A 27,011-nucleotide genomic window follows, 5' to 3' on the forward strand; every position below is an offset into this window, starting at 1 on the left:
ATTATGTACATCTGTAACAGAAGTTTTTGTTCCATGCAAAAAAATTGCGGTTTTTTTTTCTTTCTAGTAAGCTTACAGTATATTTTTCCTTGTCTGTTTGAATGATCAGATACTCATTTAAAGATTTAAAAAATTCATGATGTTCCGTATTGAACTGTATCACAATTAAATTGAAATAAGAAATAATGTAGTTCAACCTATTATTTCAATTTAATTGTGATCAGATACTCAGCACTTAACAATGTTTTCATGAAGGTGCATGAGCTGTACAAGGTGACTTCTTTGTTAATTTTATAATCACTAGAATGCATGTATATCCTTCAATAACTGTTTAACTTTGAGTTCTCTGCTGCTGGTACTTGTTCCAATTCCACAGGAACTTTCACATTGCACTTAACATCGTTACCAGATTTTATAAATTTGACACAGATCTGTATCTAAAAATGGGTGCTTAGTACAATATTTCTTACCAGCATTATCTTTCTTTTGACCTGTATATTCCATGAAACAATGAAAAGTTCTGCCAAAATAAGTAAGTTTGCTGTGATAATTTTTTTTTTCTCCACAAGTTTACATTAGACTATCATTTCCCAGCCACTATGAAAAGGTTTTAACTTGTAATGTTTCTTTTTGGTTTCTTTTACCAGGAATGTATCTCAAGAACTGTCAGAGGCCATTCTAACAATGGTGGCAAACTGCAGTATCTTGTTAAGTAAACCCAGGCAACCGCCCCCTGGTGTTCTTCGAACTCATAGAGGGCTGGATCCTACATTCAATGCTTCTTCACTTGGTGGACAGGTAACTTTGGCTTCTTTTACAATTCAGTCATTACAATGTGCTTTCCGTTACCATGGTTTTGTAAGTGCCTGGCTTGTTCTCTAACTAAAGAGATGGAATAACACATACTTGATTTTGTGATGGAGGGAGGGAAGGGGCTAAGGCCCCTGACTCCCTCCTTAATTATGGATGAAATTGTTGTGGTGAACTTTGTGAAGAAGTATGTCCTGCTACGTCATCAAGTACTATGTTACACAATTACTCATTTCGGTAGATTTAATTAATATCAGATTGCATTAATTATTATGTATTATCCTTGTCACATGTATCTAGAAAAATATAATGGGTCACAACAATTGTGCATGCAAATAAGTTTTGGGGAATGTTATAAGGTCCTAACCAAAAAAGATGGGGAAGTTCTGTTTGATAATTTGCAGGAATTGTATACAGTATTTTGTGAGCGGTTGTAGGAAAAATATACAGTCCCTACTGCAGAGATTGTTATTTGTGGGAAGGGATGAAATGACTTCATAGAGTAATAAAATTAGCATGGAGTGTTAGTAAGCTTCCTTCTAATTGGACAAAAGGAGTGATTGCTCCTATCTATAAGCAAGGGTACAGGAAGGATTTAAACAACTATCAAGGTATCTCGTTGATCAGTATACCAGGCAAAGTGTTCACTGGCATCTTGGAAGGGAGGGTGCGATCAGTGGTTGAGAGTAACTTTCATGTAAACCAGTGTAGTTTCAAACCACACAGGGGCTGTCAGGGTCAGATTTTCAGGGAAGACGGCTTCAAGTTATCAAATACATGGAGACCTGTACTGCAGAAATACATGCATAACAGCACTATGGAACAGTGGGACGCACTCACAAAACTGTCAACAGAGGGCGGTGAATCACATCACGACGATCCTTGAATCCATCTAGTGGGGTAGGCAATGGATGGTCATGGTCATGCCTTCCACGTTCCTTTGAATTTCTTTGCCCATTGTCGGAGGCAAACTTAACATGCCCTGATGAAGGCCAATGCAATGTGGCTGAAAGCTCGGCTTCATCAAATAAAATAATGTATATAGTGGCTTGAATCCAGTATTCATTTATTTCTTTACGTTAATCATAGAGGTTTACTTGCCATAGGGTGTTCGGTTCCTTTCCGCTCCTCTTCTAGCCATCCAAGTGGTGACCACACCTAAATGTTGCATAACTTCAGAGATCTCATAGGATGTGGTGTTTTAGCATGGATATAATGTTGGCCCTTGCTATGTTGGGTGGCTATAAATCACTTGACCCTTTAGTGGAGTCAACAGTTTTGGTGAGGAGCCCCTCCCAATGTGGTGGTAGCCTCTAATTGAGGAAAGTGACACTAAAATTAATTAATTGTGGCATTAGTATTATCAGGACTCAGACTTACCAGGTCAGGTTAGGGGTGGCTGCTAAGATCATCACTGTCCGTGTTGGGAATGGCTTCTTGGAAATAGATATAACTGGTAGGAGGAGTTGAAAGGATATTGCTCTTGCAGAAATGGAACTACAAGCTTGACCATAATGGCCACCAATGGTCTGTATTGACATAAATTACTGTTATTAGTTATTTAAAGGTGTGCCTTGTCAATACAATTCAAAATATAGTATATTTACCAATACATCAAATACATAAATATATATAAGTACATTAGGGTGGCCCTTATTTTTCAAAGTTTTAATTTTGCAATGCGTAAGTTATTGTTTTATTCATTTGGGCCTAAAACACCTGAAAACAATTTTTTTCCTTATTTGGAACAGTGCAACCCGTGACGACTCGCGCACAAACATGTCCATACAAGTTGCTTCACAAGAGTGGCGCACTCTCATTGTTATTGTCACTTAGTATTCGCTTATCGGGTAGCTATCACGGATTGTTTTATATTTCGAAGATGTCAGTGGAACTAAGGTGCAATAAAAAAAGCATTTTCTTGGTTGGTGAAGTAAATCACCAAATAACAGGCGCAAAATTACCATCTAATCGTCAAGTTCTCGCAGTTCTATTTTTCAACATACGTGAGGTTAAGTTGACTGTTAGTGAAAGCGCAAATCTTGTCATTCGGGAGTGCAGTATATTCTGGGAAAAGGCTAGAATACCTACCAGAGCTGTGCCTAATTGTGTAAAGAAGTTAGTGGATCTTTATCAGGTCTTGAGAGAATTGCAAAAAAATAGCAAGAAGATTCAGGATTTACATAGGCGCCACGAAGAGAACTTTCAACTTGAATTAGATAATTTATTCGATATCGCACATGCTGATGCTCTTGAAAGAATAAAAATTGAAGAAGATAAAATATTTTTGCCTAGCGGGTGTTGACATAAAGTTGGCTGATATTGAAGAAAGGGCCAGGCTGATAAAACTCACAGAAGATAAAAAAGAGCTTAAAGCAAATGCCTTCCGTGAGCTCATTGGAGTCTGCAACTTTACAGACTTTTGATACACATGAAGACGTAGAAGAACAATCCACAAGCTCTGAAGAAAGCCTGGAAGAATCTCTGCCATCCACATCTCAATCTGTAAGTTCTTTAGCTACGTCGACAAGAAGAGGAAGAAAATATTTTATCACATCTAAATTAGTTGCAACTTTAGACAGATGTCAACTAAGCATCAGAGATTCTGTTTATATAATTCAGTCTGTAGTAGAAGCACTTGGTCTTAGTTCTGGCAATTACATGATCAACAAATCTTCTATTCAACGCATTCAAACACAAATGAGAAAAGATAGAGCGAGATCCATTAAATCCGATTTTCAGAATAACGTGCCCGAAGTAGTTACTGTTCATTGGGATGGACGTAAAAAGTTCTAAAGAAGAACACCTACCAATTATTATTTCATATAATGAGGAAGAACAACTTCTTGCTGTGCCGAAATTAGACAACTCTTCCGGCAAAGAGCAAGCGAAGGCAGTGTCAAATGCCCTTCATGACTGGAACCTTGATGATAAGGTACAAATAATGTGCTGTGATACAACAGCATCTAATACAGGACGCTTGAACGGAGCTTGTGTGCTTTTAGAACAAAAACTAGAAAGAGAGTTGTTACTCTTTCCTTGCCGCCATCATATTTACAAACTGGTCCTCAAAAGTGTGTTTGAATCAAAGATCCAACAAATCACTAGCAGTCCTGATTTTCCGCTGTTCAAAAAGTTTAGAGACAACTGGAAGAATATTAATCCGAGTGCCATCGAACCGTGCACTGATTTTGTCCAACAACATCTCTGTGAGGCAAATATTATTGAATTGGTGACGTTTTATAACAATGAGCTGGCAAAATCGACTGTACGAGATGATTATTGCGAGCTCATTGAGCTCGTTATTGTTTTTCTGGGTGGAGACATTAAAAGTAAAATAAAAATCAGACCTCCTGGTGCAATGCATCAAGCACAATGGGTGGCAAGAGCTATTTACTCATTAAAAAAGTGTTTACTGAAGTCCCACTTTAGAATGAGCGCTAAGGACAAACAAGCTTTACAAGATGTTTGTTTATTCATTGTGGCAGTTTACGTGAAGCCCTGGCTTGCATGTAGTTTGGCGATAAAAGTGCCAAATCAAGATTTTTTGTTTTTTGAAGACCTTAAAAGATTATGAGAAAGTTGACCGGCGGAAAAGGTGTACGCCATACTGAGAGACTGTGGAATTAAGGGCAGATTATTGAAATCAATTGACAGTTGGGCTTCAGTGAGAATTGGTGGTAGAATGAGTTCTTGGTTCAAGGTACTTATAGGGGTTAGACAAATCTGTAATCTTTCACCTTTGCTGTTCGTAGTTTACATGGATCATCTGCTGTAAGGTATAAAGTGGTAGGGAGGGCTTCAGTTAGGTGGAAATGTAGTAAGCAGTCTGACCAATGCTGACGACTTGGTCTTGATGGCAGAATTGTGCCGAAAGCCTGCAGTCTAATATCTTGGAACTTGAAAATACGTGCAAAGAGTGTAGTATGAAAATTAGCCTTTTGAAGACTAAATTGATGTCAGTATGTAAGAAATCTGAGAGAATAGAATGTCAGATTGGTGATACAGAGCTGCATCAGGTAGATAATTTTAAGTATTTAGGTTGTGTGTTCTCCCAGAATGGTAATACAGTAAGTGAAATTGAATCGAGCTCGCAGTTGCGATCAACAGTATTCTGTAAGAAGGAAGTCAGCTCCCGGACGAAAGTATCTTTACATCGGTCTGTTTTCAGACCAACTTTGCTTTACGGGAGTGAAAGCTTGGTGGACTCATATCTTATTCATAAATTAGAAGTAACAGGCATGCAAGTGGTAAGAATGATTGCTGGTACAAACAGGTGGGAACTATGGCAGGAGGGTACTTGTAACGAGGAGATGAAGGCTAGGTTAAGAATTAACTCGATGGATGAAGCTGTACGCATAAAACAGCTTCATTGGTGGGATCATGTGAAACGAATGAAGGAGGATAGGTTACGTAGGTGAATAATGGACTCTGTTATTGAGGGTAAGAGAAGTAGAAGGAGACCAAGACGATGATGGTTAGACTCGGTTTCTAACGGTTTAAAGATAAGAGGTATAGAACTAAATGAGGCCACAGAACTAGTTGCAAATAGAGGATTGTGGCGTTGTTTAGTAAATTCGCAAGGGCTTGCAGACTGAACGCTGAAAGGCATAACGGTCTATAATGATAATGTATGTATGGTGGCAGTTATGTTTAAAGTTATCATAGGAATGTCCAACATCTGGGCAATTCGCACACGTTTCATTTGTGGATTAGCATCCGCTTTGTCAATAAACTTTAATTTTTCATCATTTGTATACTGTCTAGTTTTCTTCTTCTCCATAACTGAATGTCCTTTCCTATGTGTAAGTACATTAGGTCTAATTTGTTCGCGTTGATACACAATTCACTTACGAACATAAAATGATGCACCAACACATCACACGAGTTACTGTTGTGCAATCCAAAAAACACACATCCGCATCAAAGACTGGCTTGAGACTGACACTCCCTTCAGCTATAGGCCAACACACGAGGGCCCTGGAATTAAGTTCTCTACCAAATCCTCTCCTAGGTCAGTCGTGTCTGGGGCAGCGTGGCCGGGGGCACTAATTTAAATTCCTTATTCTGGGAATTTCGAACGTACTAAAGAGCAACGTAAATGTGCTATCCAGTTGTATTTAATAGGACATGGACTGGGACTTTGGAATAATGACGTAATAACCAGGGAAACTCGCTAGAGAGGGACGTCTTAACCAGTTTTGACTGTATAGTTAAGTAATGGAAAATAACGAACAAGTGACATGTTACTATGTGTTACTTCCATTACATATCGACCTATTGGGTCCTGTATTCCTAGTCTTATTCATCTTTATCTTTTTATGTCTTTTCCTGTGGTATTTGGACTTTCTTCTTATCCCGCTCTTCCCACATCAAGGCTGAAGATCTGTTAAGGTGGCCTCTTGGTGATTGTAGAAGCCCACCCTTCTGATGAAGCTGGCAAGCGGAATCATACTCGTCAGGGGTTGAGAAAAGAAGAACTGGAGTTGATGAGGGGAGAATGTAACTAGACAGCAGTGTACAAAGATATGAAGATTGTCCTCCTCCTTTTGTGTTTTCATGATTGTTTCCTTTTCAATTACTCTCTCCGCCAATGCTAACCTTTCACTGAGTTTATCATAATATTTGTTCCTTTTCATATTCCTATCTTACTTACTGAGAAAGGTAACTGGAACTTCATGGGTTGCTGATGCTAGTACATTAAGAATGGCAGCTTTAACCCTGGTGTATTCTTTAGCAGAGTATTGGATAGGGGTGTGGCTGAACAGCTCACATACACCAATGGTAGATGTCCGACCTCTCCATACTATGCAGATTGTATCTGGTGCGCTTCTGTCAACTTCAGTGCAGTGGCTACCAGTACTGAGCAATATTGCACCACCTCACGTTAGAAGGCAACAAGCGCTGGTCTGTTTATGGTCCAGAGCATGCTACAGCACGGCTTTTCTCCTTCACCAGGTCACTGCCCAGCTTTCCTCAAGAATGAAGTCTCGCAGATCTGTTTGGAAAACTTCCAAGGAAATAACATTGAATATTGGGTATTGAACAGTTGAAGTCTCAGTAAGTTGGCTGGGTGTGAGTTTTCGGCAAAGAAGGCAAGGGTTCCAACAATTGCTAAGCAGATCCCACAAACAACAACAATTATCACGTTCCCCGATGTATGAAGGATTGTTATCGAACAATTTCAAGCTTTAAAAGTAAGAATGCCTTTACTTACATATAATATTACAAAATATTCTTAGCGGCTGCCATTTTGCTTCTTTAGGTCTAAAGCTTTTCTGTGACACAGTCACAGGTCAGGTAATGCACAGATGTTATATGTCAATAAGAATTCCTGTAGACATTGTGGAAAAGACACAGAAGTGTCATGGCTGCTGTTGTAGTGGGCCTTGGGAAAGAAATATATGTTTATTGAATGGATCAATGACTTCCCGCAATTACGGTTTGCCACAGTTGACAAAGTAACAGGATACAGAAATTTTTACCTTACAGAAATATAGTTCTAGTATGGTAGCTCTGGTAGAGGAACAGAATTATATGCTCCATGTACTTTTCCGAGTCTTTAACTTTTCTAGTTACCTCATTCTTGAATTGACATCACAAGATTTTTGAGTAAACCTACAGTCCAGCCGCTGGCTGTCCGGCCCTGACAGATTGTGATGAAAAGAAAAAATAAGAGCAGAGAAGAGTATTGCCAACCTGCGGCGATTTGAAACTATACATATAACCTTGAAAACACTTATAAATTTACAATGTGCCGTATGATTTTAATATTAAATCATTGAAACCTACACCCCTTGTCGATTTGATATTATTGTTTTAATTAAAGTTATGTTACCACAAAAAATACTAAGAGTTCTGCTAGTGGTAGAATAATCGTCACAGTTTGCAATGCCTGACGTCACTGGCGTGCCAGATTTAAGATTTAACAGCAAGCACCAATCACCGTTCATGTCGCCATGACTCTCTTGTACTGCTAGTGCGGTGATGCCACTTCTTTGAAGAGAAACACGTGGCCTTAGTTGCTCGCTAGCCTGCATGAAGTGCATGCATTCACTGTGTGTGTAAGCCATTCGTTTTTGTTATTGTGGCATGGCCAGTGGATCATCGGAAAGCTGTGATGGAGAGAAGTGAAATTGTAGCATGGCGAGGTGGATTTTTGAGGGAAATTCTGAAGATTAGTCCTGATAGAGTGGTGTGGTTAGATGAAACGTGGGTAAATGCCGGACATTCTAAAACGGTGGCCTGGACAGATGAAACTGTAGCAGGGGCTTTCAAAGCACCTATTGGGAAGGGAAGTAGGCTTATTTTGCTTCATGCAGGTGGCATTAATGGATTTGTTCCGGGGACTATGCTTCTTTTCAGATCAAAGAGCACTCGTGATTATCACGAAGAAATGAATGGGATAACTTTCACAACGTGGTTTAAAAATTCTTTGCAACCAAACATAAGTCCCAATTCCGTAATTGTTATGGACAGTGCCCCCTATCACTCTGTGCAACGAAACAAAGCACCAACAATGAAAGACAGAAAAGATATCATTCTTCAGTGGTTGGTGGGAAATAATGTACCGGGGATATCTGCAGAAATGACAAAGGCGGAGCTGCTACAAAGTGTAAAACTCCATAAGCCTAGATTTTGCACCTACGAAGTGGACTCCATCGCTACGGCTCAGGGTCGTAAGGTAATTAGGCTTCCTCCTTACCACTACCACTTTAATCCAATCGAGTTAATTTGGGCACAAGTTAAAGGATATTTTGCCGAAAATAACACTTCTTTCCGTCTTGAACGCTTAGTGCACGAGGCAGTCAAACTTGTTACAGCGGATAAGTGGAAAAGTGTTGTGATTCACACCTGGGAAGATTTACACAAGGCAAAAGAAGTTGATGGAATTGTTGAATGTCGAGTGGAAGAACTTATTTCCCTGGTTGAGGATGATAGCAGTGACTCCAGTGACATTAGTGACAAGGACGAAGACATCGATATTTTCGGAGAGTGTGGCGTATTCCCTTTGGATTAGTCCCTGTGAGTACATAATTTGTTTCATTTCATTACAATATTTTATTATTTCGACACTACTATTCTATGAGCATGTTGAAGTTTTATTGTAACAGCGACGTTTTTATTGCCACGTTGATACTCTTTTCAGGTTTTTTAAAATTCTGACTTATTAAAATTACGGTGATACTATTCACACAGTTCGGTTTTAATGTTGTTATTTTATATTACGTCTATAGCCTGAGTTACGGTTACTCTATTCTATGAGTGTGCTTAATTTTGACTGCAGTGTTTTGTTATTATCTTTACGCTGTTCTTGGAATGTGCATAACTTCGACTGGAATGTTTTGTTATATTTACGCTGTTTTGGAGTGTAGTTAATATTAATTGGAACGTTTTATTATTATGATTACACTAATGTTGGTTTTCAATATATTGGAGGTAATTTTCGCACATTTCCGTACGCATTTCCGTCATATTAACACAATCTGATCTACGTATACGTGAAATATTTTAGGTGTGTGTGTTTATTTATATCGTATGGCTCAAAATCGGCAACACTGTCTGAGAAACGTCTGGGCCGGACAGCCAGTGGCTCGACTGTATTTTCCATGATTTGAAGATTAAAATAGGGGGAATTTTGATTAAAAGTAATATAAGTATATATAGTATCTGATAATCACAGTTAAACCTGAGTTATTTACTCACTTAATTTCCCTCTTTTTCTTAAAATTTGGAGGGCAAAACTCAAGGCGGGGAAATATGTGGATATTATGCAATGGAAAATTGAGATATTAAACTTCAAAAACTTGATTTATTTTTCAAACTAATATTTAAAAGCCAACAACTAAAATAACATGAAAATAGTCCAGTACAAGCATTTCCAAGTCCCGGGTGACGATCCCACACTATTTTCAGGCAGTCTTTGAACACATCAGCTGACATCCATCCTTGTTACTGCACTTGGAACGACAATACCAGTTGGAAGATTGCACTTCAACAGTTGTTCTTTTGAAAATGACGAAGGATGATGGCTTTCTACCGTCTCCCGTAACTGCCAATATGATGGTACACTGTAATTTCTCAGCACCTTTTTTTTAAATTAATCCGCTGGATGCACCCTTCTTGACCACTGTCATATTTTGCAAAATATCAAAATAAGTGGGATTTTGGTCAACGTTTCCAATGAGAAAGAAGAAAATCGTTTTCTCATCTACGTTTGATGCCGAACTTACGAAATTAGATTACTTTGTCCATGTAATCACATGGTAGACGCTGAGCCAGCATAAAGTGAAAGCCCATCTAATGCTCGCCTTAAATTGCACACTTGTAATGCCACTTTTTTTTGCTACTGTTCGCTTTCGTGTGCATAATTTCATCCGATACAGCAGTGCTGTCATTTCTCATTACCACTACATAGTCAAACACTTCTTGCTCAACTTTGGGAAATTTTCCACACTTAGGGCCACGAAACGATCTGCACGTGGGTTTAGTTTTCTTTAAACCTTCTTTCTGAGCCCACCAATAGCAAATTCATTTTGTTTCTACACCAAACTCTCTTCCTGCGCAGTTGATGTTTGTTATTTTCTGTAAGATAAATAAATGTAAGTTTAAACTATGTGATATAACAACTATTCTTTTATCCCATTTTGCACGTTACTTTACAACTCGCTCATCTTGCTGTTATACGGGAATGAATGCAGCTGTTGGTTTCCTTATCCCTGGTCCCTCCTGGAGCCTGGCCATGGTAGCGGGTAACTGGAAGGGATGGTTAATGGCCTAGGACTGTCTGTTCGCAGAGGTACTTATAGAAGCTTGGAATTCAAGAAACATGCTTGTTAGGTGCAAGGGATGTCCAATTTCTCACCAAAGCTGCTAGTGGAAATTATGTGGTACAGAAAAAATGCAGGAATAATAAGATTCAGAAAATGTCATAAAAATTCCAGGGGTAATTATGATGATGATGATGATGATGATGATGATAAATGATAACTCATATTACATTTCTATTATGCATTTGAAAAATTATGTTGTTTTCCGGATCCTTGTAGTCGCCCACAATTGTGACCGGATGTTTCTTATGTTGAGAATAGACAAAATCAATGACGCGTAGACATCAAGGTAACCTCCCAGTAGTATAGCAAGCATCAAGGATCCTACTACCAGACTACTTACTTTAAATTTGTCTCTGCCTATCTGGACTAAGCTCACTAGAATGTGCTGTGACGTACAAAGATCTTCCTCTTGTTGATATAAATGGGGATGGATAGATTCTCCTCAATGCAATTGTGGGGCAGATTCATAGACTATCAGACACACTGTTGAGCAATGCCCACTGAATTTGTTGCCTGGTTCCCTACAAGACCTTCATAAATCCACTTCTGACCGTGGAAGTATTAGACATACAATTGCAAAACAGTATGGCATTTTGTTACTTGTTTGTGTATATATATATAGGCCGTGTATATTATTTTATGTAAATATCCAATGCATCATACGCTAAGTAAATTTGTAAATATATAAGTCGGAGTGAGGGGAATAGGAAAGGAAAATATAAATGTGCCTTGAACAGCACATTTGACCTGACAAATTAATACTTCTGAGAAGATAATTTGTTGCTGAACCAATGACACAGTTCTAGTGCCACAGCAATACAATGCAATTATCTGTATATTCTTACACATGGAACATATATTGTAACATATTTAAAAAATAAACATTAATATTTATTTCCATTGGACCTACTGAAATTGTAAAACTATTATTGATGACAAATTTTTTAAGATTATAGCACAGTTGAACTGAACCATTGATTTACTATTCTAAGCATCTTTATAATATAATATAGAACTGTCTAGGTTACCATGGATTTCTTTGTGAGTTTATGAAAAATTTGAAACACACCTGCTAGCTTTAACAAGCAGTTAACAAATTGAAATGTTCATGTTACTGCTAAGTGTTTTACTGCTGCATTAAAATGATCAATTCTATTCTGATTTCCAGTTATTGTTGGTTTAGAGGTAAAAGTCATTAAGTGCACTTTTGGCTGAAGTTGACTTATATGTGTTTTCAGAGCAAAATATTGTTTTTCTGTCTTGTGAAGAGGTCAACAAGTACATAGGAAGGCTCCATCTCGTTAATTTCGAAGAAATCGCCAACTGCATTTCTGGTTCAGTTATAGCCAGGAAAAACCTTTATCTCACGACCATGAAAATATCACTTAGTGAGTTTCACCTCTAAACCAACGTTATATTGTATATTTTTGTGTTAAAACTTGAATGATTACTTAATTTCATCTTTTATTTTCTTCACAGCTGTTTTCAGCGTCTCAAGTAGACCCTATCACGAACATCAGCTCAAGTCTTGCAAACATCAACCTGGGTGGGGCGCCCGGAGGTCTTGGGCCTCCCAGTAGTTCGGCCTTTAACCTGCCGGGCGCCCTAGGCCCATTAGTGTCGACACCCGGATCTCCCTCACGAATCATCGCCCCTAACCCAGGACCTTCTCAGAGTCCGTTCCCCATGATACCACAGCTACAACAGCATTCAGGACCTGTGGGGACACAAGTAGGTCCAACAGGCCCAGGACCGGCGACAACATCGCTGGTACCAGGATTGGGTGTCAATGCTATTGGAGCTCTTGGTAGGGGGATTGGACCTCAACCTGGACTTGAAAAGAATAGACTAGGTAAGCTGCTATATGGTTTTGTTTTTAGCAATTTAACCTTTAGTACTGTATATTACCATTAAAGGTTATCAGGGTCTTAAAACTAAAATGACTACACAGGAAGGTAGCATGTTTTACTAATCACTAAATTTTTTTAAACGTCTATTTACAGTTACATTATGCAACAAATCGCAAGGTCACAAAAGCTTTTTTCGAAAACGCAGGTGTGCTTTGTGTATTTCAACCTCCTGAATTTGAACATTATACTCACAGCATCTTATCATCCACAGTTCTTGCACTAATCGCATATTTTGCAGTAATGGTAATATCCACAAAAACACCACATGAGGTTCATAAGCGGCACATCGCATTCAACTGTCCAACACTCGCACCCCTAGCGCCACACGGCGAACTGTCACGTTGCAAATGGTGCTGCCTGTCTGTCACTGTGTTGTGTTTGTGCTAGGCAGTACGGGGTATGAGCGTACAATGTCTACCCGAGGCTGTGTAAACACTCGTAACAGTCTTTGTTATATTTGTGGTGAACCTGTGGTGAAAGAAGTCCAAAGAAACACTAGTGCCGTCGTGAGAATGGTCTGTCATGCCTATTTCGGAGTGGAACTACACGACATGCATAAAGCGTGGGCTTCACAGGTTGTGTCTGTTGTGTGTGTAGAAGATTTATGACAGTGGGCGGTAGGAAAGAAGAAGTCATTACGATTTGGCATCCCTATGGTCTGGCAGGAGAACAGAATCATGCCAACGACTGCTGCTTCCGCTCTTGTAATGTTACAGGTTTCAACAAGAAAAACAAGAAGAGTATTGAATATCCGAACAACATTCGCTCAATGATTTATCTTGTTCCACATGGCCCAGATATACCTACACCACAGCCACTGCAGACATTAGATACGGACAACAGTGATGATACATACCGTGCAGGAGACGGATGTTACTGAGTTTGAAGTAGGCACGGTGAGGGCCCTCTTCTGTTCACTCAGCCAGATCTAAACGATTTAATCCGTGATCTGGGACTGACAAAGGATAAAGCAGAGCTCCTAGGGTCAAGACTGTATGAAAGACATTTGTTAACAGCAGGTACGTCCGTTACATTTTACAGAAAAGGGGACTTTATATTCACACAACATTTTGCCCAAAACGACTGTTAGTGTACGGCAGTGATGTACAAGATTTAATGGGTCAGTTCAACATTTTGTATGCGCCAGGTGACTGGAGACTGTTTGTTAACTCATGTAAAAGAAGCCTGAAGGCAGATCTGCTGCACAATGATAACATATGCCTCAATAACTGTCGGTCATTCTGTGCAACTGAAGGAAACATGACAACATTAAGGTGCTTCTTACTACCATTCATTATGAGGATCACAATTGGATGGTGTGTGGTGATTTGAAAGTGTTGGGTATGCTTCTAGGACACCAGTCAGGGTATACCTAGTTCCCCTGTTTCATCTGCGAATGGGACAGTTGGGCTCGTGACAAACAGTGATTGCAAAAACAGTGGCTCTGAAGGTTGGAATTGGTTTCAGGGGACAAAAATATTAAGTGTGACCATCTAGTGGAAAGGGACAGAATACTCTTGCCACTTCTGGACATAATGAAGCAGTTTGTCAAGGCATTGTCTAAGTGTGGCAACCTGTCAGATGCTAATTTGGTCCCAATATTCAGAAAATAATACTGGATGAAGATTTCCTTCATTCATTGATTGCCGTGGAGCGAGAAGCCTGGACCGCCTTTAAGTGTGTGGTTGAAAACTTTATAGGAAACAATTGTAGCCCAGAGTATATCGAAATAATTGAGAACATGCTGACAAAATTCAAAATGCTGGTGGGATGCTCAATGGGTTTCAAATTGCATTTTTTAAAATTCGCAAGCTGACTTTTCCCTCTCCAAACCTGGGTGCTGGAGGTGAGGACAGGGTGAAAGATTCCATCAGGATATCAAGGACATGGAACGACAGTGCCAGGGAACTTGGGATGTTCGGATGATGGGTGACTACTGCTGGATGCTTCACCGTGAACACATGGAAATTTCCTATAAGAGGAAAACGAGGATATAATAGAAACACAGTTAGAGGAAGAACAGTATGGCTTTAGACCAAACAGATCAACAATAGACTTGATATTTACAGTGCGAACGATAATGGAAAAACATCTGGAAAAGAACAAGGAAATCATATTCGTATTTTCGGATTTGGAAAAAGATAATGGTACAGTTAAAAGAAAGCATGTATGGGAATGCCTACTGAAAAGGAATGTAACAAAATCATTAATTGATAAGATAAAAATTTTGTGTCATGAGAGTAAAAGCAGTGTACAAGTGGAGAGTGGTGACTCTGAAACATTTTATACAAAAAAAGGTCTCAAGCAAGGAAGTGCACTGGTGATATTATTGTTTATTATATTGAGGGATGAAATCATAAAATGTGTAAAACAGAGTATCAGTAGTGATGAAGTGAATGCTTTGGTATTTGCTGATGATGTGGTGATTTGGGGGGAAAGGAGGAAAGGAAGTACAAAGGAGACTGGACGTTTGGAATGAAAATCTGAAGGAGTTTGGAATGGTAATTAGTAAAAAGAAAACTGTAGTCATGCACTGTAGAAAAGAGAAAAAGAGAAGCCAAGTGAACATAGATGGAAAACGGTTAGAGAATGTAGAACACTTTACATATCTCGGTAGCATTATAAATGGAAGTAATGAAATCAACCCTGAAATTAATAACAGACTACGTAAAGGTACAACATTTTATCAAGTCAGAGAGCTTTTATGGGATGACAAAGTACCCAAGAGAACTAAATTAACATTATATAAAAAAGTATTTCATACCAATAGTAACATTTGGACTAGAAACTCTGGTAACTGATAAGAGACATGATAGTAAGGTCCAAGCAGTAGAAATGAAATTTTTAAGAACATCGGTTAAAAAGACAATAAGAGATAGAATTCAAAATATTAAAATCAGAGAAGAGCTAAATGTAGAACCATTAGTACTGAAGATGCAGAAAGCAAGACTGAGATTGTTTGGACATGTAAAAAGAATGGGAAAGGAATGAGAAGCCAGAAGGGCATTGGAAAGAGAAGTTCAGGGAAAGAGACCAGTTGGAAGACCGAGAAGAAGGTGGATGGATCAGATTTGGAAGGACATTAGAGAAGCCGGATTGGACGGAAGTAATGGAGCAGGAAACGTGGAAGGACAGAAAGGAGTTGGGGAGGCTTGTTAACCACACCTGGGCGACTGGAGTGCGACATTGATGATGATGATGATGATGATGATGATGAGGAACCATGCCATGGCAACTAAGAAAGCATGGAATGAATTATGTTAGCGCATATTTTGTACCAGTTCTCTGTATGCGTCTGTTCACTGTGTGTATATTTCAGAATGTTGTTGTATTAAACTTATATTCTACTTTTGCATGATTCATGTGCCATATATACATACCACTACTTCATATAAGTGCGGCCAGTATCCAGTATTCGGGAGATAGTAGGTTCGAACCCCACTGTCGGCAGCCCTGAAAATGGTTTTCCGTGGTTTCCCATTTTCACACCAGGCAAATACTGGGGCTGTACCTTAATTAAGGCCACGGCTGCTTCCTTCTCACTCCTAGGCCTTTCCCGTCCCATCGTCGCCATAAGACCTATCTGTGTCGGTGCGACATAAAACAACTAGCAAAAGAAAACCAAAAAAACTACATATATATCATTTTGGCTAAATATACGATTGGTGCCAAAACTGTGGGTGATGTTTTCAGTATCATTTTCAAATTTAAGGGGCAGAAATACATAAAGAACACCTGCATTTGTGAGAAAAATGTTTTCACTGTTGCATTGTGTTATTTTCATGTTCACTCTTCTTTGAGTTTTTCACTTGAATCTACTGTACTTGCACACACAAACTTTCATTGACATGTCAAACTCCTGTTCTCCAACACGGCCACCACTGCACAGTGTTGATACGGAACAGTTCACTTCAAGTATAATAATACAAGATTATACATTCCACCTGTTCAATACATAAGAGTTTTTTAATTTAAATTTAAGAAATAGTTCTAAACATATTAGATATAGGGACATATTTCACTCATAATGAGGGCATCATCAGCCTAAAAATCTCATACCCGAAAGAAAGATAGATCAGGATCTTGATTGTTCTTATACCTAAATAAGAGGATACTATTTTAGGTACAAATGCGTATAAAATGACTAGCAAGTAGAATATAGTAGTTATAAGTGTACCGGGAGGTGCACCTCAACACCGCTCATTTAAAATAACCGCCCTAATAAATTCCTCTATTGATCAAAAGGTGAAACTGATACTACACGAACTTGGAACTTTAATCAGAAGATGTCACCACTGAAATATTAAGTAATTTTGTTATTGTGAGGTTTCCTAAAGTGACTGAATTTCTCCTTGTTTTGTTTGGCATTCATCAAGAAGTTTGGACATTTTTTCACAGATGACACTACCAAAACTATGGTCATGCACTCTGCTGCAAGGTGAAAGAACTTACAACTTAAATAAGTTTTGTATTTCTAGGTTTTTATAACTGAATCTGTGTTCATTTATTTTTGGATCGGCAATACTTCATTTTCTTTCCACCAGTTTTGAATCGGACCTATCATAAATTTTGGTAATTAATTTTCATCCAATCCCGTATTTCTTGTTCATTTCGAATCTACCAATAAAAATTAAGAGGGTATGTCCTGTTTAGTCTTGAATTCTCTTGAAACTTCCCTGAGGGTATATAAACTGCGGCTTTTCACATTTCCTTGTCAGTTGATCGTCTTTCTGTGTGTGTGTTAAGGCAGGAGGCGGGGCCGCCTCTTTCTTCAGTCAGGAGAACATCTATAAGGTAATGGCCACGTAAATTCTCTTTCTTGCTACCTCCGCAGCTTTATTCGAGGGGAAGGTCCGAGTCTTTAATTATGTAACAATACCTTTCTAAAATGTAACTTTTTTTTAGGCTGATGTGAAAACTTCATAAATCTTTAATTGTAAATCGGGGATAGAGAGTGAGTTACCCTCTCAAGCTCCCCTTCATCTTGGTTTGAGGTGACTATGTTTCCTTAACTGTTTTCTTCTCGTAATGTGTTAGTTATTTCCATTCGAGCCACCTCAGTAGTTTGGGAATAGCCCCTGTTTCATCGGCTGAGAGCCTGTAGGTCTTAATTTTTCATTATCTGGGAGTGCAGTGTAAGTTTCCATTCGGTTTGTGTTCAGGCCGTTTACTTATTCTGTTCTCTTTTAGCAAAGGCCCTGTAGGTTGGGTATGAGGTACCTCTGTGTAATAATATTTCAATTTGTAAATAGTGCCTTGAGAGGCCAGAGATTGTCAGATTTTCATGTAATGTTGCCTTGAGTAGGCTTGAGAAACTGAGAGCCTGTTAGCTATTTTTCAAAGTTTTGTAAGAGTAACGAGTGCCTCTGGAAGGCTAGATACTGTATTTTGGGAGCTAGTGCTCTTGAATTAGGGGATTTCTGCCCTTGAGTAAATGTTTCCTTGTTTGAATTAAAATTGCAAACTGGATCTGTTATCTATGGAATTGTAAAACTAGGGGCTTGAATCCCAGAATCTGTGAAAACCTCTAATTTTGGATTTTCCTAGTCTTGTTTCAAGTTGCTTATTGTACCTGTTATATTGTTATTTGTTGAGTTTTGAAATTCTAAAGAAATGTAACCTTTGATTAAGTTTTAAATCAATTTTGATATTGTAGATAGACCCATTCACGCCCGGCACCTTCTTTAACCTCTTTCTGCTCCACGTGTATCCCCATAACAATAAGTACTCTTATGACAAAGTCTTATAATCAATCCTTATTGTAGATCTTTACGAATCTCTCGTTTTTTGAAATGTGGTAACAAGTCGTTAGTTAAAAGTTCAAAAAGAATACGTAAATTGCTGCGCTGAAATAAAATTCGGTAAATATGGTGCCTTATTCTGGAGATGGCGTAAGGAGCTTATAATAGCTTAATATTTAGGATAAAAGTCACTCTTAGTGCTAGTAAGTTGTTAATTTTATATGAAAAGATAATACGACAAACTTCTTGAAGCACTTAGGAGCGAGGACAAGTACTTGCCAGAAACATATTTTCTTCAGTTCACCTCATATAGCTACGTTTTTCGGCGAACACCTGTCGTCGCTCCTAAGTGCTTCAAGAAATTTGTCATTTTATCTTTTCATATAAGATTAACAACTTCAACAGACAAACAACTTTGGATTTTACCTCATCTTTAACCAAATTAACATAACTGTCGAAGAAACATAACACCACAAGCTCTACTCAACCTCGCACATTTTCCTTTGGACTTTTAATACAAGATGCTATAACCACGTCTACCAGTTAATTATAAAAATAGCTATGTTTCTGACGAGTACTTGTCCTCGCTCCTGTCCTATTAACACTTACTACCACTAAGAGTGACTTTTATCCTTAAATATTAAGTTATTATAAGCTCCTTACGCCATCTCCAGAATAAGGCACCATGTTTACCAAATTTTATTTCAGTGCAGCAATTTACATATTCTTTTTGAACTTTTAACTAACCACTTGTTACCACATTTAAAAAAATGAGACATTCGTAAAGATCTACAATAAGGATTGATTATAAGACTTTGTCATAAGAGTTCTTATAACTACTATATTCTACTTGCTAGTCATTTTATATGCATTTGTACGTAAAACAGTATCCTCCTATTCAGGTATAAGAACAATCAGGATCCTGATCTATCTTTCTTTCAGGTATGAGATTTTTAGGCTGAAGATGCCCTCATTATGGGTGAAATATGTCCCTATATCTAATATGTTAAGATATATTTCTTAAATTTAAATTTAAAAACTCTTATGTATTGAACAGGTGGAATTTATAATCTATTATTATTATTATTATTATTATTATTATTATTATTATTATTATTATTATTATTATTATTATTATTATTATTATTATTATTATTATTATTATTATTATTATTATTATTATTATTATTATTATTATTATTATTATTATTATTATTATTATTATTATTATTATTATTATTATTATTATTATTATTATTATTATTATTATTATTATTATTATTATTATTATTATTATTATTATTATTATTATTATTATTATTATTATTATTATTATTATTATTATTATTATTATTATTATTATTATTATTATTATTATTATTATTATTATTATTATTATTATTATTATTATTATTATTATTATTATTATTATTATTATTATTATTATTATTATTATTATTATTATTATTATTATTATTATTATTATTATTATTATTATTATTATTATTATTATTATTATTATTATTATTATTATTATTATTATTATTATTATTATTATTATTATTATTATTATTATTATTATTATTATTATTATTATTATTATTATTATTATTATTATTATTATTATTATTATTATTATTATTATTATTATTATTATTATTATTATTATTATTATTATTATTATTATTATTATTATTATTATTATTATTATTATTATTATTATTATTATTATTATTATTATTATTATTATTATTATTGCAGTACAGACCGTAACATGAGATTTGTAACATGTAAAAGTTCACTTCACCGCTAACAAGCCGTACTAGGCCTTGCATAGCCGTGTATGTACTCGCACTTTACCGAAATGCTCATCACAGACTCATGACTGTCTTATTCATTTGCTAATGCACTGAAGACTGCTTCGTTCTTTTCTGGTTTACTCTTTACATAGGTCTTCAGGGGCTTATTGTAATTCCCTCTTTCGTATCATTCTGCGTGCATTTTTTTGTTGTTCGTCAGTTTCTAGCTTCTTCTTGGAACTTCCTTTATCGCAAGCCTCAATAATTCACCAGCGCTATTGTTTTGCTTGCTACTGGCCCACTCATGTTGTCGCTGCTTCACCAGTTTTATTGCCACCCTAGCAGTCTCAGCCTTCATTGTCACATTATACTGATCCAGGGAGAATGTGTTCAATTTTTTCAAGCCAAGCAGTTTTCTCGAACCAAGTCTCTTGTACCAGTCTAGACCTTGAATTTCTTTCATCCTTTGTTGGACCTACCTGCGTTATTGGTGAAATACTTTTAACTGGAGTCACCCATATGCTTTCTGTCTCTTCATTGATGATTTGCATACTCAGCTAATGAGAAACACTAACACAAGGAACATCACATGGCACATTTACTTTTTATTCATTACTACAGTCAGTGCTTTCTATTTTGTTGGGAATCTTTAATGTCTTCCCAAAGATGGACAGAATATTTGATGTGACATACCACTGGTTACTGAAACAAACTTACTGTACGTAATTTCTTAAACAAAACTCACAAATGAGAGATGGCAAGCAACTGTATAAAACAATGAAATATTGGCTGCTTGCTTGCTCCGGTATGCGCTCGTTGGTGAACCAAGATTCCTGGCGGGGAGGGGGATGATGTAATGTATCTGGTCATACATGCTTATCAGAATGTTCTGGTCTAACTTGTGGAATTATAACCAAGTAATAGACATTACAAGATTTTTCCCGCCTGATGGCCATGATCATTAAGGCGTTGAAGTTTGAACGGTCTGACACCAAGGTTAGCCAGTTCGAATCTCGTTGGTCGAAGAAAATTTCACCATCAGAATGTTGGCCGGCAGGATATGGGAGGTGGTGGTATACAATTTCTAATCACTAGATGGCATGCCAAAAGCCTGGATTAAATTCCAAACCTCTCCACAGTGCTCATATGGTGTGAGGGTATATGATGCTGCTGATGGTGATTCGTCTATCGGACGAAGACGTTAAGCCTTGAGCCAACCTCTTGGTGCTGTTCGGCAGGAGTATGCTATGTGCTGGCACCTGGTTTCACCCTCTCCCTTCCTACTATCATATGTCATGTCATTCATTTCATCTCATTGATTCCTCTGATGAGGTTGACGTCAGGAAGGGCATCTGGTCATAAAAACCCGCCATGACCGATTCATCTCACCTCATACCCGACCCCGTAGGACAATGGGACAAGGGTTGGACAAACAACAGTAGACATCACAAGATAATTTGAAACTTAAAAAATTGAAACATTCATTTTGGAATGTAATTTTATTTGGCAGTTGTCTTTTAAATTCTATCACCCTTGCTGCTGGAATTGGGGTCAGCAGAAATAATTTAGACGCCCAGGGCACGTGTGTCCATCCATTTACTTTTCACCCGTCTTAAGGACTCCTTATATCATGTAATAAAAGCATGGTATGTTCTGCGGCATCAAATTGCAGTAGAGATGCAGGTCATTTGAGCTTGTGCAGCCAGGGTGAAGCACTGTGTGCTCTTAGCGAAAATTGGTGAATTTTGTCTACTACTCAGCTCCCTGTCATCATAGTGAAATATCTAGCATATGGTACTTGATCGATCATTTAAAAAAAATGTTGTATAAGTTTCATAGAAATTTGCCCTTAAGATTTTGAGATTAGCCTGGACAACAGTACAAACTTGGTCTCTTTCTAATAGTAGTATAGATTGGTTTCTTTTTTATAATCCGTTAATTCAATATTTTACTAGTTTATGGTAATTGCTGCTTCTGTTCTGGGATGTCTGTAGAGTCGTAAATTTTGTTATAGAGAGAGGCAGATTCCTCTCTAGAGCATGCTTACGGTTGAACTGTTATAAGGCCTCCAAAATCCTGTGCTGTTTTGAAAGTTTACTCTAAGATCATGTACCATTTCATGTAGGTGGGTCTTTTGTTTGGACAGGAGAAGTCAATAGTCTCTTCCCAGAAATGTCTCAGAATGTGTCAAAAGAGGTTGAAGATGAAGCCAACAGCTACTTCCAGAGGATATATAATCATCCTCCTCATCCAACCTTGACAATTGATGAAGTGTTGGAAATGCTGAAGAAGTTCCAGGATTCTCCCAACAAGAGAGAAAGGGTGAGTAATGAATTGCATTTCTTCTTTCTATAGTAGATACAATGTTGCAAATACTGTCACAAATAATCCCAGCACCCAAATTTTATAAAGGGAATTTTTTTAAAGAAAAAATATACTATAGAAATTTTATCTATAACTTTTGTTAAATATTGTTATTGAAAGTGGTATATACCATACTACAGTATATGTTGACGAGGTATTAGATTTTGACCCTCTATATAATACTACATTAGAAGTTCACTATATCGAGTACGGCATATATCGAGAACCCCATTAAACTGTCAATATTTTGCTGTCTCTTCAAAATCCTTATCTTAAACTGTGTATTATCTTTCGGTTACAGCGAGAGCCCTATCACTGACGCATCCTTTATTACGAGCGAATAAGCGCGCACGATTTTTTCCGTTATCGATATTTATGCACCCAGCGATTATGTTGCATGCAATCTATTATCTTCAGTATCGTTTCCTTGCTATGTCCACTAGCAAGTTTTCTCGTCGACATTCAAAGGCAATGTCGAAGTCTATTAGTAATACCCGTCGACTGCTGTACCGTAAAGAAAATTTGAAATGAAAACATAATTTCGTAATAAATGCGTAAATAACGTGTCCAATAACAGTTCTTAACTTGTTAAAAATAAAGGCTCACTAAACAATCTCTTAATTTTAATGCTAAATACTGCAATTAAGTAAAAATGGGATGCACCTTGAGATATGGCAGAGTGAATAATTGATTTCACAAGTTAGTTTATATTTTCTCACGTCTGGTTAAATTACGGAAAGGTTATCATCATGTAAATTTATAGCGAGATGGTTATCATTTCTCTAGTGGCGCTTGAAGTATGTTGTATAGTACGGTTAGGTTAGGATAGGTGACGCTGTTTGAATAAGGAAACTGAAAGGTTTGCTACAAAATGCGATCCATCTTCTTTGGTACAATATAGTTTTCTTACTATGTGCATTTGCAAGCTCTCTCATCGACATTCGAAGGTGGTGTTGGAGTCTATTAGTAATACCCAACGACTGCTGTTCTCTAAAGAAAATTCGAAATGAAAGAGGATAACAGGTTTTTATAATAAATGCGTAAATAACGTGGCCAATAGCAGTTGTTAACTCGTTAAACATGATGGCTGAAGTAAATGATCTCTTAATATTTGTTATATACTGAAATTAAGTAAGAATGTGATACACCTCATGATATGGCAGGGTTCATCACTGGTTTCAGAGGATAGTTCATAGTTTCTCGCGTCTAGTTAAATTTCAGAAAGGCTATTCACATGTAAATTTTTAGTGAGGATAATTCATTTCTCTACATGCGTTTCAAATATGTTTTCATGACACACATACGGTTAAGTTAGGCAATGCCGTTTGAAGAAAACTTTGGAGTGATATCGTATTTCTCTGAATCAAAGACGACTTTTTTCCCCCTCAGAATCTCATACGAAAAATCAAGGGTTGTCTTGCATTCGCGGCCTAATAGTAATGAATACCAGTGGCAACTACTGCGGTAACCACGCTGCTTATTTTCACCCCCGCACGTGCGTGCACGCACAAAATTCGTTGACAATGAACGACCGCCTCTTTATTATACATCGCTAGCCGTGACAACCAGTTTTACGGTGCCTGTGTGTAACATCAGTGGATCTCAAGAAATAGTGAAGAGAGTATAACATTCTATTAGCCTCTGCAAAAACGTTTCCCAAATCTGCAGAATGGCATCAAAACATGCGAGCCTTTGAATTCTTAGAAAGTCCACGGCTACTCAGTGTCAGAGTTATAACGCGCCTACTGTACCTGACTCCTAGTAAAATTAAGTTTTATAGACAGCAAGAATATTTTCGTGATGCATAGTTCAAAAGATTCGCGGAACAGGTATTGCTGGCAAATTTTCAACGGGTTCTCGTCGATATTATGATGTTAATTTTAAGTTAAGGGTTATTAAACACTAGAAAATGTAGAATAATTATGCAGTAGCAAGAAAATATGGCATAGGTGTAACTAAAGGCAATATTTGGCATCAGCGTGAAAACAAAGATACAAAAAATGCATTCAGTGGTCCGCAACAAGGACGCTTTAAAGAAGTCGGAAATGAAATTCTGAGGTATGTGCACGAAAAACGCAAGGGCGGAAAGGCCATACCGTGGAACAATAAACTCGTTCGTTCACCTCCAACGTCCGCTATTAGGCCTATACAACGCTAGCCGCTCGCCGAACCTGGCAAGCGAGACGTGCGTGTGGTGGTAGCCGGTTTATATGATGCTGAGTAAAAGTACTGTAACAGTTTTATAGACATCAAGAATGTTTTCCTGACGGATCGCCGAATAGTAGAGAAGCATGGAATAGGCCTTGCCGGCAAAATTTCAAGGGGTTCTCTTTTCGGTATTATGATGCCAATTTTAAGTTAATGCTCATTAAACCTGCAGAAATAAATAATAATTGTGCAGCTGTAAAAGAATGCAGCATAACGAAAGCCAATGTTCTGCGCCTAAAAACATTATAGAAAGTGCGTACTGTACAGCAAAGGCATTCATATGATTTTACAAAACACTTTTTGAGCCTGATTTAAATTTTTTGAAGGAAAAACTCTGAGAAATACGGAGCTGTAATTTTTTCAGAATGATATTAAACATACACTTTCACGTAATATCAGATTTCGAAAACTGACAAACAAGTAAGTCGTAGTGTGAATATCATCCGCGGTAACGCAAGTTTTGAACAAATTTATTACCGTTTCATACCGATTTTAATGTGCACGGAGGGTTTTCCAACTTTTATAAAAATCGGATATAACGATAATCCGCTATAGCGAGTAAATTTTCCACTGTTGTGAATTCTCGCTATAACAGACTTCTACTGTGTATATGACCACCTTTTGCCTGCAGGACCATGGCCACTTGGTGGGGCAGATTCAAGAACATGGCAGAGGGTATCCAGGGGTATCTAGTAACACAAGCGCAATACCAGGCCCTCCAGTTGACATACACTGCTGGCTGGTGTGATGTAGTCCAAGCCTGCTTCTCCAAGTCGAACCACAAATGTTCAATAGGGTTCATTTCAGGCCTGTTTGGGGGGCCATGGTATTAGAGCATATTCACTGTCATGTTCCCTGAGCCATCCTTCACAAATTTTGCTGTGTGGCATGGCGCTTTTTCCTATTGTAATCTCTCCGTAATCTTGTTTATATAACTCCTTCAACAAGATTACAGAGACCGCGAACCCACTACGTAAATAACGAGACTAATGGATTAGTTGGATCCAACTTTATAATCTACATAGTGCCATACTACAGTTAAACATCACGACTTTTCAACAAGAAAATTTCAATGTCATCTCAAGCGGCTACTAAGTTCCATTAACCTTCTTTTCAACACGTAAATCAAGTTGCTTCCAGCCGAATTTCACTCGAACTTTGATACGGCAACTTTAGCCAGAGACCTTCTTGTTATTATGTGGTTAAGGCGTAGTTTGTCTAATTTATAAAATCATTTTTTAAAATCACTAGTGTAATATCATACCAACTTCAAATATTTTTTCTTCACAAACATTTTAAATGAAGTTTTAATTGTAAATTATTATTTAAGAACTCATAACAATTTCTCACATTCTATAATTCCACTCTAATCTTATATTCTCATTTATATATTTTTTACCATGACAATCAGGATCCTGATTTTTATCTTTAAGTATGAGTGTAAAAAGGCTGATGATGCCCTTTTAAAGGGCGAAACGTGTCCCTTCAAATTTTAATTTAATAGGATGTAAGTCCTAATTTTGTAAATTCTATTGTACTGAATAGGTTGATCCTTAATAAATTTCAGTAATATCTTAAATTGATGTAATTCAAAGGCGATGTCGGAGTCGATTAGTAATACCTGTCTACTGTTGTACCATAAAGAAAATTCGCAATGAAAGAGATATTTTCTTACTAAGTGCGTAAATAACATGTCGGATAACAGTTGTTCACTCGTTAAAAATACTGAATAAACGATCTTTATTTTTATACTTAATACTGTGATTAAGTAAGAATGGTATACACCTCAAGATCTGGCAGAGTGTATCATAGATTTCAGAGGCTAGTTTATGTTTTCTCACGCCTGGTTAAATTATGGGAAGGCTATTATCATGTAAATTTATAGCAAGGAGGTTATCATTTCTTTACATGCGTTCGAAATGTTTTCATGATACATATACGGTTAGGTTAGCTGATGCCGTTTGAAGAAGAAAACTGAAATGTTTGCCACAGAAGAAGCCTCTGGAGTGATACCATATTTCTCCGAATCCAAGACTACGTTTATTTCTCAAAATCTCGTGAAAAATCAAAGGTCGCCTTGCATTCGCAGCCTAACAGTAATGAACACTGCTGGCAACTATTGCAGTAACCACGCTGCTTCCTTTCACCCCGCGCGCGCACACACACAAAACTCGCTGACAGACGACCACCTCTTTGTTATACATCGCTGCTCGCGGCAACCGGTTTTACAGTGCCTCTGTGTAACGCCCCTGGATCTCAGGAAGTAATGGGAAGAGAATGACGTTCTATTAGCCTTTACAAAAACATTCCTGTAATCTGCAGAATGGCATCAAAACGTGACAGCTT

The 27,011-nt window shown here is 37.4% G+C and overlaps 1 protein-coding gene across 7 annotated transcripts in view; it reads left to right on the forward strand.

The window, feature by feature from the left end:
- Nucleotides 1-27,011, forward strand: part of Not1 (CCR4-NOT transcription complex subunit 1) — a 403,150-nt gene that overhangs the window by 82,713 nt on the left and 293,426 nt on the right. For 5 of the 7 annotated variants that reach the window (XM_067156230.2, XM_067156231.2, XM_067156234.2 and 2 more), the window contains exons 11-13: nt 648-798; nt 12,123-12,495; nt 22,219-22,415. In XM_067156230.2, the coding sequence (XP_067012331.2) occupies nt 648-798; nt 12,123-12,495; nt 22,219-22,415 (721 nt within the window). The remainder of the gene's footprint in view (nt 1-647; nt 799-12,122; nt 12,496-22,218; nt 22,416-27,011) is intronic. The other 2 variants (XM_067156233.2, XM_067156235.2) reach the window with 1 other exon arrangement.

The sequence above is a fragment of the Anabrus simplex genome, chromosome 12 (genome assembly GCF_040414725.1).
Source record: "Anabrus simplex isolate iqAnaSimp1 chromosome 12, ASM4041472v1, whole genome shotgun sequence".
NCBI classification, from domain to species: Eukaryota; Metazoa; Arthropoda; class Insecta; order Orthoptera; family Tettigoniidae; genus Anabrus; species Anabrus simplex.